Below are 19,154 nucleotides of genomic sequence, written 5' to 3'. Positions count from 1 at the left end.
AGGTTCTCTTGGGACAATTTTAAAATTCATGATGTTGTTTCTTAGCTTTACCGTTTTATGGATAGGAAAAATTTTCTTAAGAAAAATGGTAATAAATTCCTCCCAAGTCGTGATGGAATTTACGGGTAAGCTATACAGCTATTTTTTTTGCTTTGTCTTTGAGTGCAAATGGAATAAATCTAAGTTTGATCGCATCTTCTGTTAATTCTCTCATTTTAATCATAATACACACTTCCTCAAATTCCGAGATAAAAATATATGCATCTTCTGTTTCATTTCCAAGGAATTTGGGAAGCATGTTTATGTAATGCGGTCTAAGCTCAAAATTTATTCCATTTGTTTTGGGGAGCCTAATGCAAGAGGGGATTGCATTCCTAATGGGATAACACATATCTTGAAGAACGGGTGGATTAGGATGCTCCATTTCTATGATTGGTTCAAAACGAATTAAACGATGTGTATTATCCCTAATCCACTGTTGCATACACCAACTATTTCTTTTTATACTTTTTTTTTATAAAGAAAGAAAGAAAATTAGTTTTTTTTATGAGAAGAAAGGGATAAAGAAAAATCCTAACTAAAACAAATCAAAGCAATCACTTTTCAATCACTCTAATTCTAGGGTTTAGCCTAACTCACTAGACCAGCTCCTAACCAAAAACTCCTACAGTGAAAAGATTAAAGTTTTACATATGTAGTTAGCCAGGTAAGGATAGTATTAGAGAGTGATCAGAGATGAATTAAGTACCTCGTTCCTTACGGAGCGCTTTACGCAACCCCTAAATCTTACCTTAGACACCAACTATTCTGAGAAAACTTAAACCGGTTCACTTAAGGATTTTTTGTTCCTTATTGAGCTCGAATCCTTAGGGCCAACGTCTAATGAGTTTTATTAGGCTTGGATGGTGTAGTGAGGAATTAGTGATTTTTTGGCTAAGGAAAGGGTGATGAAATCCCTCACCTTATCTTGATTATGGGGTTTTGCCCTTAAAAATATTTTTAAGTGTGTGCCAAATCAAGATGCTCAAATCACTTGGTGAATTCCTACTAATAATATGGAATGCAACTCTATGAATTAAAAGCAACTAAAAAGGATGGAAAAGAGAAAATCTTTTTTTTTTTAATTAGGGTTAACAATCAAACAAATGAGAAGGGGGAAATTATTTGAATTTATTATCTTGTTAGTAAATGTCAAAGTGAAAGATGGATTTTATTATGGTCAACAAAAATAAAATATTTTTTTTAAATCCTAATTGTCTCTAATTGTGAAGCTAACTAAAAGGGGTGGAATTGAAAATGCTAGAAAGAAGACTTACCCGAAAGCAAATCTTCAAATCCTAGTTCTCCAATCCGCGATCTTCAAGCTCCAAGTGTTTCCTTCACAATAAACACACAAGTTAAAGAACCAAATTAATTAAAACCTACTTAAGCACCGTCCCCGGTAACGGCGCCAAAAACTTGATGCGGTATAAACATGTACTAAAAAGGTTGCAAGTGCACAACCGTGTTAAGTTATAGTATAAAGATATCGATCCCACGAGGAAGGCGTTTTGTAGGAGAAAATATAAAATCGGTTATTATGTTGTGTGCGTGACAAATAGGAGTGATGAGTGATTGTGAAAAGATTGAGAGTGTGAAAATGGTGTGTAAATAGGTGCAAAGTGTAAGTGAGAGTGGCTTTGAAAAAGAATGAGTATGATCAATGTAAATAGGTGCAAAGTGTAAGTGAGAGTGGCTTTGAAAAAGAATGAGTATGATCAATAAGGTGAGAAGGAAAAATGAATAAAATCAAGAAACAAATAAAAAAAATCAAGAATGAAGAACAAAATTCTAGAATAAAAGAAAATGTAAGAAATTAAATATGGTGGATTCAATTATATATATGGTTAATCTACAATTGAACCCATTTCTTTGAAAAGGGTGATTCCCTAGAGGGTTCTAGCCTAAAGGTGAATCAAACAAAATAAAAATAAACAAAAAAAGAAAAACTAAACCCAAGAGGGTTCTAGCCTCCAGGTGAATAGTACAAAAAATTAAAATTTAACTACAAAATAAATTGCATAATCTAAACTACAAAATAAAATTACAAGAATTAAATGCAAAAAAATAAATCTACTCTATAAGCATGAAATAAATCTAAGGCAAGAGGGTTCTAGCCTCTTGGCTATTTAACAAGAAAATAAAATCTAATTATAAGCATGAAAATAAATCTAAACTAATAAGCAATAAAAGAGAAATAAGAAAAACAAACCTTTAAATTAATTTTCATCTTCATCTTTATCATCCAACAAAAAGAAGAAGAGAAAATTTTAAAGTGGTGAAAAAATTATTATTATTAATTGCAACAAAAGTTACAATTTTAGAAGGTCTTCTCAATTAAGAGTAGCCCTCCTCTCCAAAAGGAGTTACAAAAATTTTCACCCCTCTAACCCCTCATTCTCTACCCCTATTTATAGTAAACATCAGTGAATATGAGCCATTGGATCAAAATCTTATCCAAAACAATTGATTTTCAGCCATTGAAGCATAACAGACTCTGTTGGTATCGATGCTGGCATCGATGTCAGTTGTTTCTTGGTTGTTGTCCGCAGATCCCTCTTGAGTTTCCTCTTGGGCTTGGGCCTTGGACAATTTCTTGGCAATTTTGGGCTTTAATACTTCATTAAATATTTGAAATAAATTGTTTGGCTTCATGGGCTTCATTTCTTCAATAAATCAAGGGTTTTTTGTTGAGAGATGGGAGTTTGAGATTTATTCTTCATTAACGTGCATTTAAAGATAAAAGCACTTATTAGTAGTATATTTATTCATATAAAATAGATAATGAGGGTATAAAACTATAATAAAATGTGATTATCAAATAGTTACCAAGAGACGACCGGTATAGCCCCATATGAGGCACTGTACGGGAGACCTTGTAGATCACCGATATGTTGGGCAGCGCCAGAAGACAGCTTAATGCTTGGACCAGAACTTATGAGGCAGACTACTGAGAATGTAGCATTGATCAGAGATAGGATTTTAGCCGCTCAGAGTCGGCAAAAGAGCTATGCAGATAAGAGAAGAAGATCCTTGGAGTTTCAGGTCAGAGATTCAGTTATGCTGAAGGTATCACCTATGAAAGGCGTTCAGCGATTCGGGAGACGGGGAAAGCTTGCACCGAGGTATATTAGACCCTTCCGGATTTTGGAGCGCATTGAAGCTGTGTCATACAGACTAGATCTTCCAGCATCGATGTCTAGTATCCATAATGTATTTCATGTTTCTATGCTCAAGAAACACTTGCATGATGAGGAGCAGCAGCGAGTATTGGATGAACCAGAGATTGAACTTCTGGAGGATTTGACTACTATTGAGATTTTAGTTTGTATACTTGCCAGGGAGGACAAGAGGCTTAGAAACAAGGTGATTCCTTTGGTGAAAGTTCAGTGGAACCGAAGAGGCGTTGAGGAGATTTCTTAGGAGCGCGAAGAGGACATGCGTCGCGACTATCCACACATGCGTCGCGACGTTTATACTTAACAATAAAATAAGGGTATTACCACTTATCTCCTAAATACTCGGAACATATGATATATATATGAGGGGTTCCTTGTTTGGATTTTTCGGTCGATGTACTTGTTCCATTTAGTTAGGGGTTAAGTGGGGGTATTTACATTTTTGATAGTTAAGTGTAGACATCGAAGATGATTCTCGAGCGCGAAGATGATATGTAGCGCTACTTCCTGCATTTATTGAGGAAGTGAATTGATTGATACGCATGAGTATGTGTGTGATTATATTTAGATTTAACACTAGAATGAGGATATTTCCGCTCAATTCTTAACCTTTTGGAACATATGGTATATATATGGGGGGTTCCTTGTTTGGATTTTTCGTCCGACGTACCAGTTCTATTTGATTAAGGGTTGAGTGGGAATATGGTCATCGTGGATCGTTAAGTATAAATATTGTTATATGCTGGTCTAGAATATTATTATTTGTTTAGATATAATTTCCGAATTTCGCGAACGAAATTCTTTTAAGGGGGAGAATGTAAAACCCCGTATTTTTCTTTGTTATGTATATATGTGAATTATTGTGATAAATAGCTTGAGGTCATAGATGTTCATGATAACAAGTTATTTGAGATGATATGAGAGTATGTGTGTAGAGTTTTGTGCGTTAGTTTTGTAAATAAGCGAAACATGCACGAAACAGGAAACTACCAGATCAGTCGACCGATAAGTCGACTGACGAGCTCAGTCGATCGATCAGTCGACTGACGAGCTGTTTTCTAGTTTTTCCATGTTTCGGGTCTGTTCTGATTGATTCGGGTTTTGGGTCGGGTCTGGCTGTTCATATATGATCTCTCCTACCCGAAAAACACCCACTTTCATCATCAGATTTGAGAAACCCTAGCCCCCTCTCTCCTCTCTCAAACCCTAGGTTCGTTCTTGGCGATTTTTGGGGCGTTTCAAAGGATTTTTAGCGGGTTTCGATCGTTGTAGCAAAGGGGAATCATACTCTCGCAGATCTAGGAGTGTTGCAACACCCAGAGGCGAGTAACATTTCGCCCAACCTTGTCCCATATTTCTAAACGTTTTCAAATGATTTTTTATGAGTTTTGATGAGCCAAAAATGTATTTTTTTGTGTACAAAGGCTTGATTTTTATAGCATATAATGTGAAGATATGTTATTTCAGAATGTTAAAAACTCACCAACGTTTTGTGAATCAAAGATCTAGATCTGTAATGTTTTAATGAGAGATTAAACACGAGTTTTGTTTTCAAAACGTTTTTAAAGCATGAATACATATGTTTAGGGTTTTGTTTATGTATTTACATGTGAAATTTCATTTCAGTTTAGTACATATATGTTAAAATCAGTATCTTTATGCTTGGGATTTATGATGATGATTTTAGATAAATAGTATTGCATGTAATCAACTGCACAAACAGGTTTTGCAGCCGTTCGGTCGATTGATCAGTCGACCGACGGGCTGAATTTTTCCAGCTATCAGTCGACTGATTAGTCGACTGACGAGCTGATTTTGTTTTCTCAGTTCCTCAGTCGACCGATCAGTTGACTGGTGAGCTGAGGCTGTTTTGACTGATCTTATCAGTCGACCAATGAGTCGACTGATTTCATCAGTCGACACATGAGTCGACTGGTGAGGTGTTTTACAGATTCTTGATCCGTTTGAGTTGCATTTCGGGGTCGCCTCGATTATTTGACACTAGTTTACAATGTTAGTGATTTATCTGTACATGTGAGTTGACTTTTGACACAAGTTTAGATCTGTACATCGAGACACGTGCGAGTTTAGGATATGTATATTTTTTCGCATATACTTTTGACAGTTGCACCTCTTTACTTATAGTCTATGTGTTGGACATACATTGCTATTTAGTCCATGTGTTGGACACTTATCATTTCAGTCCATGTGTTGGACATGCTTATCATTTAGTCCATGTGTTGGACATTTGCTAAACCTTGAGCATGATACACAACCAAGTTTGGAGCACGACATATTTATGAAGTTGGGACATGATAGCTACCTAACCTGGTCATGACACTTATTGTGGCTTTGACATGACTTTGTTTATCGGTAGAGATGGGTTCATTTTCTTTTCTTTATTGTTCATGTATTAGACTCCGGGTTTGGTACTTAGAGACTTACAATTTGAGATACAAGGTATATACATGAAAGTTTCCTTGTTTGGATTATTTCGCTCGATGTACCTATGCTCGTGTTGTAATTTCCTAAGTACTAAAACTCATTATTGTTAGGATAAATGATTTTATATTATTATGTGTTAATCTGTATTTTTATTTACAACGAACCCTATCCCTTAGGGTTGGTTGTGATGTTGCTCGCTAGCGCTTTGACAATCGTTGTCCCTCCCCCTTTCAGGTAACGATCCAGGAGTCCGGAGAGTCACAGGTTGATGGCGATGCATTTTAGCTTCAGCTGTCTATTTAGTTGTATTTTTCTTTTGAGCTCCACTGTAGACTTTTGTTTAGACATATGAGAGTTTTATTCTAGAAGCTGTAAAGGTTGTGTGCCTTATTTGCTCCTGTCAGATATTTTCTGTATTTGAGACTTGTTGAGTACCTCAGTTTTATTTATTTCAGACATTGACTTGTACTTCAGTATGCTAGATGATGGGATATCAATTTGATCTCTATTATTTCATCTGTGGATTTCTGTATTATCTTTTACCTGCTTTTGTACCTACACCTTTTATTGATTCTACTAGAGAGATAGTAATTGTGATGGTGAAACATGTTATTGCATGGTGTGGTGCATGACAGGTTTGACATTCTTGGTTTCACCTTGGACTGCAGCCTTGTGTGAACCCAGGGGCGTCACATGTCATCTGTATATAGGTAGCATTGGTTGATTGAAACTCAATGGTGTATATCAAATAAAATTTTCTTATAAAATTATTCATTGTTTTCTATTGTTAAGGATGTAAACAATCTATAATCCTCTCCACTCATTCAAATGGTTGCATATCCCTATGCACTCCTCAACTCTTGTGAATGTGGTTCCTCGTTTGAATGAGTTGAAGGGATTGTGTCACCTCACTACCAAGCACAAAATTTGTGCTTGGTATCAAACATATCCATATATATACACACACAGATGGTGAGGACCCATTTGAAAGTCCAAGGCCCATATCTCCATGCAGCCCAATTCTATCATTCTGGGCCTTCCATGGCCCAGTTATCATCATCCTTTCGAGTCAACAAAACTCCCCTTCACTCTATCATCTTCCTACCTCTCTCACAAAAAGCGCGGTTGGTCGTCAAAGGCAGAAAGCGCGCCGGCAGCAGAAACAGAGGCTAATGGCTTCCGCCTGCCGCTGCCCGTCTTTCCATCCGCCATCCGCTCCGCCGCCTTTCCCTCCCCCATCCGCTCGCGCCAATAATATCTCACAATCCATCTGACCAATACCTTTTCCTTCTCTAGGTTCTTTGAGAACCCTACCCTGCCACCTCTGCCCTCTTTGCTGTCGCTCTGATTTCGTCTCGGCCCTCCTCTTTATTTCCGCCGCCGTGGGCCCGATCACTCTCTTCGGCGGAAGTCCTCGGGGACCACCCACTTTCTAGAACGATGTTTGGGCTCGGTGACCGATGCGGGCCCCTCCACCAAGTCGGCGACGACGGTGGGGCCGGTGATGAAGAAGGATTATGGGGCGTTTGGGGCGGTGACGCTCGAGAAGTCCAAGCTTGATATGACGCAGAAGACCACCAGGACTAGTCCCGAGGTTAGTTTATTTTTGGAGAATTTTAGGAAATCCTAGTTTTCTTTCTTTCTTTTTTTGGCACTCCAGTGAATTCATTGGGTTGAGATTTTATGTGGGTTTAGCTCAACTTGACTTGAGTGAGGTTATGACTTAATGTTTATTGGTAGAGATTTAAATGGGTATCCTGGGTTTTTTTATGAAACTCTAGTTTTCTTTTTCCCAAGTGAATGGATATAAATTTTTTTTTGTCAATTTGAAATTAATTTTACTCAGAACAAGGAAGATTGCGGAGATCTAGCTCCTAGGTACATATGCACATTGGTAGTACTTAGGGCTTCAGAAATGGCATTTTGTTTAGTGTTGGGTTTCACAAGGCAACGTCTTTTATGCAGAATTTTGGATATGAGGAAGTTTTTGGGGATAAGGATCATGAAATTAGATGAAGGTGGAAATTTGACATCTACGTACCATTTTGGAAGTAGAAATGTATGTACTTAAGGTATTTTTTGCACGGTTTTTCTTTACAGTGCCTTGTTATCTGTATTGAAAGTTGATCAGATTATGTTTTTATGTTAATAGTTTCATGGTTCTTGACAAGAGTAACAATGCAATTTTAAATTTGGTCGGGAGAGGTTGATGTAGACAATGTTGAATATAATGATAACACACAATGTAACGCTCGTCTCCTGATGGTGTAAAATCACGATACCACATAATGCCACGACATAGGTACGTGTTTTATTGTTTTTAGTTTAGATAAATAGAAAAAATTCACAACGATTGTAATAAATAGAAACATGGTATCAACCTACACTACAATCAAAATTTCAAATATATAATTACACTTTTCACAATAGAAGACGTTTCGAACCTATATAAGAAATTAGGGATTTGCACAAAACTATATTAAGTGAAACTGTTAAATAACAGTCTACTCAATCTCAACTCAAAAAAATGCATAGGTTAATCGTTAGTCGTACTTTGGTGTTGTATTAGTGAAAGTATTGCTTGGAATTTCTAACATAACATACAAGAGACAACCTGAAATGAACAGATTATGAAAAAAAATGTTGTGATAAACATATTAATGCAGAAAGTAGCTTCTAATTGAAGAAGAATAATACAAATAGCAGTAGTGAATAGATAGATCTCACCCAAAGAGATCAAGATTGTTGGAGAGGGACGAAACACGTGGGAATGTCATTGTCAACTCGTCATTGGGAAACGATTCCTTGTAGAAAGGACTTGTCGGGTGAGAACTTTCATTGTTATTGTTGGGAACAAGGTTTTAAATGCCGGTTATCGGAGATTTATCGGACGGTCAAAATCCTTATCGGATAGCGAAAATCGGGGATATATCGGGGATAAGTAGTATTTTTCAGAGTAATACACTAGCAAATAATAAACAAATATAAGCTTGAAAAAAAAAAAAGGTTAGTCAAAATAAAATAATAAACAAGCAAATAATAAGATAACATCAAGAATGAAGAACCATCTACGCATCTACATAATTATTGTTTAATCATAAGATTCATAAACTAACTTACTAAGTTGATATTTAGTAGTTATGAGCCATTATCAATATCTATAAATAAATATTAGCTAATCACCAATCAACCAAGTTCCAAAAGCAACAATTAGCTCATAATTTGTAAACATTCAAAGAGCAAATTCAAAAGAAAATAAAAGCTCTCAAATCCTACTTATCGGCCGATAAAGCCGATATTTAGAGCCTACTTATCGGCCGATAAGTGTCTTTATCGCCGTAACTCATCGATAAACTTCGAAAAACGATAACCGATTAAAAATCCTACTTATCCTAGCGGAAAGCTCCCAAATCCGATAACTCGACGATAATATCGGATTATCGACCGATATTTAAAACCATGGTTGGGAATGTGGTTGGCGTCTTTCGGTCTTCCTTCAGCATCATGAGGTTCTAGGGTTTTCTTGAGCAGTTGTGTGGAGGTGAGAAGTCGAAGTTCTTGATGAAAATTAGGGACTAGGGTTTTCCCGCATGGTAGAAGGCCTTTATGTTTCTTTGGATGTTGAGATTTACCCATAACAGAAAATTAAATCGCGGGTTTTTTTTTTTTGTGTGTGTGTGGTGGGTGGGGGGGGGGGGGGGAGGAAAATTACAAAAACACATTTCGTACTGTGTTTCTTTGAAAGAGCATGACTTCACAAAGCAACATTTTTCCTCACGTTATTGAACAGGAGGGCAGCATTTCATTCCATAACACAGTATGTCACATTATGGAACATGTTTTCTATGCTCTGGATGTGGCTAGTATACTAGCTAAAACCAGTTCTTGCCTAAATCATTGGTAGAGAGATTTGTTTCTTGTCATTACTTCAAGGATCATATAATATGTAAAGCTGAAAGATAATTTTGAAGTTAAATCCAAATGGGCGATTTTCAAAGACTTTCAAGGAACTTTAGAATGTCCACCACTTCGAGTGATCAGCATGAGAGTGTATAAGTTAGCTGTTTTTTGTGCCTTTTAACTCCATATTGCTCCGCCTTCTTAGGTTCTACTTTGAAAACTGAATTAGTAGTAGTGAGGGAACAAACAATTGGATGTCAATTGTACCGTGACAAGATATTGCTTATAACCCTGATATTGGTATGAGATTCGTGGAGTAAAAGGATCCTAAATATTTTGAGTGCTTTTAGCAGGTATAGTGAAGTTATAAGTCGCTATGCTACCACTTTCCAAACTTAGCCTTAGGATCTGTTTGTTAGCACCTCAATATTTGGGAGTCATTGAGCTTACTGGCTTAAAGGGTGTAAATTACAGGACTTAAACTTTGAACCTTAAAATGGCCATTGTGCGATTTTATAGTGTGTTACATTTTAATCTAGAGTCATAGAAAACCTAGCCTGGTTTCTCGAAGTGTTGCATATTTAACTAATTTAAGATGAGATGATTATATATATATTTCTATTCTTGGAAGTTATAAGACTATCTTTTCATTAATGGTTCTGGATATTTTCAGCTAGCAACTGGTGGAGGAGGTGGAGATATTGGAAAGAAAAATTTCCATGGTGGAGGTGATGGAGGTGATGACGGAGGTGATGACGATGACTACTTTGGTGATTTCGATGAAGGTGATGAAGGAGATGAAGGTGGATTGTTTAGACGGCGTCTTGTCCTACAGGAGGTTGACAACTTGCTAATGTTAACTTTTATTTGCAAAGTTTAGAAATGTACTAACCTTTCTACACTTTTGACAGCTTTTCGACAAGAAGTTTGTAGATGCAGTTCTACAGGAGTGGTACAAGACCATGGTGGATCTGCCTGCTGGGCTTCGCCAAGCTTATGAAATGGTAATACATTTGTCCCCATTCTTATAAATGAATCTAAAGTCTGCATGTTGATTAAAGGTTTAACCTAATTGATAGGGTTTGGTGAGCTCTGCTCAAATGGTCCGCTTCTTGTCAGTGAATGCAAGACCCACAGTATCTAGGGCCATCTCTCGAGCTCTTCCACAATCTTTATCCAGAGGTTTCATTGGAAGGTAACATCCACGGATAAGAGGTCATACTTTTCACATATTTGAGAGTAGTACATTTTCTATAGTTTAGGTGCTTTTATTATATGTATAAAGTGAACTTAAATATGTTTCTACAATACTTATTTATTCATTTTAAAAATAGGAATGGTAACTATTTTTGCTAGTTGAACTTTGTATTATGGAAAACATTCAAATATGAAGTCAATCTATTTATTTATTTATAAACACTTTTTTATTTTATAAACACATCACTTATTTATAAACGCTTATTTGAATTTATACTTTTGAATGAAAGGACATAGCCTGGCATGAGTGGGTTTCCTTTCAACTCCTAGCTTATTAGTTATTACAGTAGCTTACTAGAATCAAACACTAGAATTAGTTTAGTTAATTTTACAGCATAATAGTACTAAACCTTAAGTTGTTTAGAAATTTTGAGTTCTTGAAAGGTAGATGTAATATCTTTTCATTATTTTCCTTATAAGGTTCTTACCTACTTTTAAAGACACTAACTTCTAGCCTTCTTGTCAAACATCCTATATCTTAGAATTCTCCTCAAATTCCTGTTGATTTACTTTTGAGCACCATATGGAAATAGATATGTTAAATTTTTGCTACTAACTTTTATCATATCCCAGTATATGACTTAAATGTGAGTACAACCTGACTGATAAATGAAGATGCCCATGGTTGGGTTTATAGAGAGGAGAATCTGAAGATAGTACATTACAATATAGGACTTAGAAGTCAACATGCACGTAGAGAGTCAACATGCATGACTCTTTGTTTTACCAATTAAAGGGGGATTCAAGCGTAAGTGTCTTCCTAGTGGATGGACTTGCGTTCAGTTTAAAACCAGCTAAAGGGGCTGCTACATTAGTGTTTGTGTATATGTTTGTACGGTTTTCCTCCTCCTTTTGCTTGTGTTTTTTGTGTCTATTGTGATGCGTATCTCTGTGCGTGTCTTAGCGTGCATCACTGTATTGCTGGGTGGGTGGTTGTGTTTGTTTCTTTCTTTTCTTCTCTTATATTGCATGGATACAAGCCTCGCTTATGTATGTCGCGAGAGGTGCTGGGACACATTTATTAGAGGCCACAGCAAATGATGGGGGAAAAAACACCTTTAGAGCATGTTTGGCAAGTGGTCCAAACATGTGGTCAGTGGCTTATAAGCTACAACACTTTTGTGGTATAAGCCACTTTGATATGTTTGGTAAATGACTTATTTTAGCTTATAAGCCACCAAAAAAATATGTTGGAGTACTCTAGCTTATATTTTGGTGGCTTATAATCTAAATAAGCCATTTTCCAAACATGTCAAAGTGATTTAGCTTATAAGTCACAAGGTTTGACTGTGTAAAGACCAATATACCCCTCATCATCTAATCTAATATTATTATAAAAGTGTGTTGGTATGTTAAAACATTTCTTCCAAAAATGCCCTCCAAACCACATATATGCATCCATAAAACACATACTTTTATACATATAAACACATACATATACATGCATACATTCTTAATAATGGCATGACTCTCCTATTAATTGTCCACTAATATTAACTTCTATTTTTTGTAGCACCTCCACTAACTCCAATATTAATGTTATCATAAAAAATTTGCATACATATAAACACATACATATACATACATATATTCTTAATAATGACATAACTCTCCTATTAATTGTCCATTAATATTAACTTTTATTTTTTGTAACAACTCCACTAATCCAATATTAATGTTATCATAAAAAAGTTTTAAGATTGTAAGTTGTATTTGACATAATAGCTGAGAATTGAATGCACACGCATATGACAAACTAATAATATACGTTTCAATTTGCAAACAAAGTGTCAACTTAAAATGCTTACATGCATACATGCTTAATAATGGTATAACTCTCCTATTAATTGTCCACTAATATTAACTTCTATTTTTTTGTAACCCCTCCACTTAAAACGCACATATGACAAACTAATAATATACGTTTTAATTTGCAAACAAAGTGTCAACTTAAAATGCCATTAGTGCATGCATTCATGCATACTTGAAATGAGAGTTATATTTTCAATTGTAGTTTTTATTTAAGTGACAATTACATTTGGCTATTACGGAATCCAAAGAGTCTGCTTTTTTTATTTATCATAATAGCCCTTACTTGCAACCTATATAAATTCACTCATTTGATGATTTAGATTAACACTCACCTCTTACAATCCTAACAACATCTTATACTCACCCCATGACTTTACTATGATATTATTTGGATGATACAAGCTCGCTAGTGAAAACATTATCCCTTTAGAAGAGATAACGACAAGGGGGGTGAAGACGATTGAAGTTGTGCTGAGGAAGTACTGAACTTTACTCGGATTATACTTTATATTGATGTGATTGTTAGACTGACGGTTATATGCGGATTGAGGATACGATTGATATAAGGAAATGTGGAGAATTCAGATTGAGACTAAAGTTTGAGGTCTTTTTTTTTTTTTTGTGGAGGGGGGGGGGGGGGGTAATGAGTTTTTTTTTCTTTTTTTTTAATTATTACTATGTACTTAATTGTGATTTGAGAGAAATATTATATTATCCATGAACTTAGTAGATATATTTTTTGTAGCATGTTACTAATTATATGATAATAGAAGAGAGAGAATGTGAAAGTGAGAATTTTATTTTGTTATAATGGATTAGCAAAAATAAAGATAATTAATATAAACTGGAATAGCATGACACACTTAACATAAAAGTAAAGAACAAACTTGGAATTTTTGTCTTTTGGGTAAATTTTTTTTATATAATAAGTATATTATAACCTCCCTAATGTTAAAACTATATTCTAAATTTGCACATAAAACTACTAGCAGTTATTAAATGCCATTCATTATCTTAAATTATAAAGTATATAGAACTGTCTTTTAAGATTAAAAAAATTGTATTGGGTATTCCATGATTTGCCAATGTTCACAAAATAACCCTGAATTTTTTCACAAACAACCATGGATCTTCATAATTTTCACAAAGACCATTGAAATTTCATATATTTATAGAAAAATACTGAAACTTCATAATTTTTTACTTTCATATATTTATAGAAAAATACTGAAACTTCATAATTTTTTACAGATAAACCCCTATATAGTTCAAAAATTAAATCTTAAGAAGATTGAAAGAAGTATATGATCTAAATTGTAAGAAAATTACAAATAAGTCCTCAATGTTGTTATAATTACATTCAAAATAAAAACTCTTCCATTAATTAAATAATAAATTGTGTAAGTATTAGAACATAAAACAAATATGTCCACGTGCAACGCACGTGCACTATACTAGTTTCTTAAAAGTCCGAACCCCATTTATCTCTCTTCAACTCCATTACTTTTTGATTTTATTTTATTGGTCATGTTGACAATAATAATGACTTATAAGTCACCCATTTGCCAAACATTCTCCTATTGAAAAAATTGATTATAATCTAGTAAATTTACCGAACACTTTGTTTTATAATTCACTTGACTTATAATCCATTTGTGGATTATCATTCAAAGTTGACAATGATCCTCTTAGAATATGAACAAATCTCAGGTAATCATTTACTGATCTTGAAAGAAGCATTAACTCTGATTTTCAAAGAAAACTAATGAAAAAGAGATGGGACTAACTGCAACAAGAATAACAATAATGAGAACACAAACGATAACGTCAAAGCCTTTATCCCAAAAATTTTAGGTATCTATCTGCCCATTCTCATGAATAGAGATGGAAACCCAAAAAAATTAAAACGAAAAAAAAGTTGTATAACTAAAGTAACTTAAAAAGGCTTAAGCCCAAAGCCAGCTAAAGGTGGGAAGCTTGTAAATCTGACTGATGAACTAAAAGAGGGGTTGCATTGTTAAACATAAATTGTTCTAACAAGAAGACTTTTAGTATGTTTTCCCTGGCAAAAGTAAATTTATCTGTATAACTACTTTAATAACCCATCAGAAATCTTAATCACAGTAAATATTAGCCAATAGATGGTGTTTAAATTATTTTCTTCATCAAGGGGGTTATTTTTGTGGCCCAATTGCTACTGATCATAATTCTTGTATCATGATTCCTATGAAGCAAGTATTCCGATGCTCATTAACATCTGTAGATAACCATCTCTTGATCTTATTTTATTTGATCTTCTGTGCAGGATGATTGCTGATCCTTCTTTCTTATACCAACTTCTACTAGAGCAGGCAGCCACTATTGGTTGTGCTGTACATTGGGAGGTGAAGAATCGGAAGGAGAGGTATTCTTGTAATTACAATAGAAATAGAAAATTCATCTTACATACAGAAATTTTCTCATATTGTAATTTTTTTTCTGTTTTCAGGATCAAACAAGAGTGGGATTTGGCTCTAGTAAATGTCCTGACTGTAACAGCATGCAATGCCATTGTTGTTTGGTCCCTTGCACCTTGTCGCTCCTATGGGAACACATTCCGTTTCGACTTGCAAAATACAATACAAAAGCTTCCGAATAATATTTTTGAAAAGAGTTATCCAATGAGAGAATTTGATTTGCAAAAAAGAGTACACTCATTCTTCTACAAGGCTGCAGAGTTTTGTCTTCTAGGAATGAGTGCAGGAGCAGTCCAAGGTGCTCTAACAAAATCACTAGCTGCCAAAAAGGAGGGAAGGTTAGCATACCAAATATCTTCATTTTCTCTCAAGGATATAGTTTTGTTATTTTATAGAGTAAATTTCACAAAACCCCTAAACTTTATATATTAGAGAGCTCTCCTTTGAATTTGTTTCACTTTAATACCATGATGAGTTTTGGACAATTGTGGCCTGGTGCACCTTTTTACTTTTACTCAGAAAGGTTTTTTTTAATGATTGATATCAGTTTATGACAATTTCCAATAGCTCAGGGAGATTTTGTATAATTTTGAAGGTTCGAGGGGTTTTTCTCTAAATATAATGTTTTTTTTGGGATGGGATGGGAGGTTGTACCCAAAGATCAGTGGGGGTTTCGTGAAATTTACCCCTTTCTTCAAATTTATTTAAAGCTTTCACCGTCATCTTGTACCATAATGGTAATGTTTTGCAGGTTATCAGTGACCATTCCATCTGTGAGTACCAATGCTCTTGGCTATGGGGCCTTCTTAGGGCTTTATGCAAACATGCGATATCAGCTGTTATGTGGGTTTGACAGGGCTATGTTTAATCACTTTGATGTTCTCGGCGTGGTGACAGCTTTCAGGATAGCACTGAGGCAAGTTCCTCAACCTTTATATGCTGCTAACGTATTGCTTCTTTTAAAACTTATCTATAATTATTCGCTCTTAGCACAGTGGAGAGCTACTATCCATATATTGTTTGTACTTTGTTCGCATTTTATGTTTATCTGTTGGAAAATTGCGACTTGCTCATGATTAAGCATAAAAGGTGATTTGGAAGGCATCGATTTTCATGTTCATTTGAGTGATGTTATTGTGTAATTTATAAGGTACATGCAAAGAAAATAGGCTAGCACTACTTTCAGCAGTAGTAGCGAATGGAAATTTGAAGACGGGAGATTTTGAATTATTTTTTTGATTGAATGTTTTATTGTTAATCACATTGTGCAGACAAATTGCCGTATATTCCCTTGATATCGGATCATTGTCATTAATAATTGCTGATTCTAGTGAATCAAACTAATGAATGTCTGGATGATCGTCGTCTATTTTGATATGCTCATGTCATGCTAATACCTCAACCGCACCAAGGAGATTTTAAAAAATAGTTTAGCCAGCATATCTAGCCATCATATGAAGAGTGCATTGTTTTTCCACTTGCTCAACAAGACTTCATGTGATGATAAATCCCAGATCACGTCCATGTAATGTAAAGTACAACCAAACTTTTATACACTCCCTGTACTTCCGTGGCAGCCATCCCTTGAACTTTTTTTATTAGCACCTACATCTCTCGAGTCCTAGACAACATTAATTTTCTGCGCTCAATTTAGAGGCCAATTTAGTCATTATTTCAGTTAATTCGAGGACAAAGGTAATTTATTGCATCATGATTTCCCAAATGGCATCCACTGTTTTAAAAAGCCTCCACCTAGTCTGTCTAGGCGTACGCCTAGGCCTAGGTGGTACCTAGGCCGCCTAACTAGCGCCTAGGCTGTATCTAGGCTGCCTATCTAGGTTTTGTAAGTATTTAGGTGAGCATTGTCTGCTTATGTGGACTGCACCCTTTACGCCTTGATCGTGACTTTCTGTGTTACAGTTTTCACGTCCTCCAACCTTCTTCAAACTCCTTTAACCTTCAAATATGAACACCGCCACTACCTTCTCTGACATTCAGCAAAACCTTCTTGACCACCATGTAAATGAAGAAATAAATCTGCTTAGACACCAGTCTGACACCTAAGCTTTCTATCACATTGACATATACTATCAATTATTGTAATTAAAAAATAAAAAAGAAAGCCTCCTAGGCTCTAGGTGTTGGGTCCAGCGCCTAGGCCTCCTAGTGCTTTCTATATTCATATTAATTTGTCTGTTTAGTATTTAAGTTTGCATGTTTTATTGTGGATCTAAGATTGCTATTTTTTTATAAATTTATATGAATTTAATACATATTTTTATCAATTACTATAATTAAATAATTTTAAAAATAGTCAAACGCCTAAGCGCCTCCTAGGCATACGCCTAGGCATCTAGGCACTAGGTGCTGACTCAAACGCCTAGTCCGCCTAGTGCCTTCTGTAACATTGATGACATCTAAACCTTACATGGAAAATAATACCGTCAAAAATTCAGGGGGTGCAAGTGCTAACAAAATGGTTTAGAGCTATAACTGACTACACCCTCATAGGATGGGGGTGTATCAACTGACTGCACCCTTATAACATAGGGGTGTATCTGCAATTAACCTACTGTTTTCAACTATAGACTGATTCATAATGTATATGTTCAAGTGCTTACACATCAGGCCTATAATAGCACATCTATGTTCCTGGCTGACATTCAATCGATGTAACAATATAAACACATGCATGACACTGAAATTCCGTTTCGTCTAGTAACATGAACTATAGGGAAATGGAATCTCTAATCCTAACCCTAACCTAAATCGTTATCATTTTCTATCTACTTGTAGAATATTGAATGTTGAAGTTGGTGAAAGATCAAGACTTGCTTGGCTCGGGATAGAAGCAGACCCTCTTCTTCAATCAGAAAACCTGCTAAATGCTTACAGCAGAAATCCAGACACTAATGCCACTGACCGATCATCCCCAAACTGGTTCATCTCCAAGAATGCGATCATCTCTGGCCTTGGCTTACTTGGCATCAAACAAGGAAGTGGAGAATCTGAGACCTCAGCACCTAAAGCTCGAAGAAAAAGAGTTATCAAAAGAAAGATAAGTCCTAGCTCTGCATAGACAATTTTGACGATATGATGGAAGATTAAGAGGAGTTATCGGCTTGCTTCTACCTGGAGTCGAGGTTTAATAGATAGGGTTTCTTGATCAATGTTTTGGTAGTTGTAGTTGATGATTCTTTTGACTGCGATTGTTTTTGAATGTTTTGTTCTATGTTATATAGGTGCAAGAGAACAAATAAGATGTCTCTAAATGTTTAGAAAAATGAAGATTGCTTTGCTATACATTACAATCGTTGTTATGTTGCAATATTCAACGATCGAACGGAGATGATTGCAAATGACCTTTTTTCCGCATGTTTTTTTTTTGTGATTTCTTCCTGTATTTAGTCAGCAAACAGGACATTGAGTACTGACTGACATGAGTTTGCGAGAACTTGCAATAAAGAAGAAAAAAAACAACATCCCAAGTTGCATAATAATTTCTTATTGCTCACTTTTATACGTATATATCCCGCTTGGAAGTTATGGTGTCCTCGTGATCTAAATCGAAGGAAAATTTATTCCTATTGCATATACCAAGCGCATAAACAAGATGCTCTATTGTATACGGATTTGTACGCACAAAGCTCAAACAAAGAAAAATATCTAGATGCATAGATAGAAGGTCCAAAGTCAATAATATGCGTTATTTATTTATTTATTTATTTATTTATTTTTTATTTTGTCTCGAACGAAACCATTTCTCACACAATTTTCGCGAGAACCATGACTTTAAGTTTGATCTTGATTGGTGTTTCTTGTATCCTAAGGGCCGTGTGCAGAAAGAGTGCTGCTACGGGGACCTAAAATATAGGATCAATGGAGGGGACAAGTGAGGTGTCCCCTCCCTATTGCATAATGAGTTGGTCATGCCAACTTATTATGTAATAGGGAGGGGACACATAAAGAAGTAAGGCAACTTACGCTTGTCCCAATCACCGATCATAGAGTTTGACGATTGCGCAAATTTAACACTTTGCTCCCACACGTTTTTCGTATTTCTGCG

At 35.5% G+C, this 19,154-nt stretch overlaps 1 protein-coding gene across 1 annotated transcript; it reads left to right on the top strand.

The window, feature by feature from the left end:
• Positions 7,039-18,475, top strand: LOC109831006 (protein RETICULATA-RELATED 1, chloroplastic; the record flags this gene model as incomplete). Its single annotated transcript, XM_020398351.1, has 8 exons — positions 7,039-7,257; positions 10,237-10,401; positions 10,475-10,567; positions 10,643-10,758; positions 14,938-15,036; positions 15,121-15,426; positions 15,840-16,004; positions 17,885-18,475. Coding segments are annotated over 8 exons (1,446 nt in total), but the record flags the coding sequence as incomplete, so codon positions are not given.

The sequence above is a fragment of the Asparagus officinalis genome, chromosome 2 (genome assembly GCF_001876935.1).
Source record: "Asparagus officinalis chromosome 2, Aspof.V1, whole genome shotgun sequence".
NCBI lineage: Eukaryota > Viridiplantae > Streptophyta > Magnoliopsida > Asparagales > Asparagaceae > Asparagus > Asparagus officinalis.
This window is presented reverse-complemented; position numbering and strand designations above follow the sequence as displayed.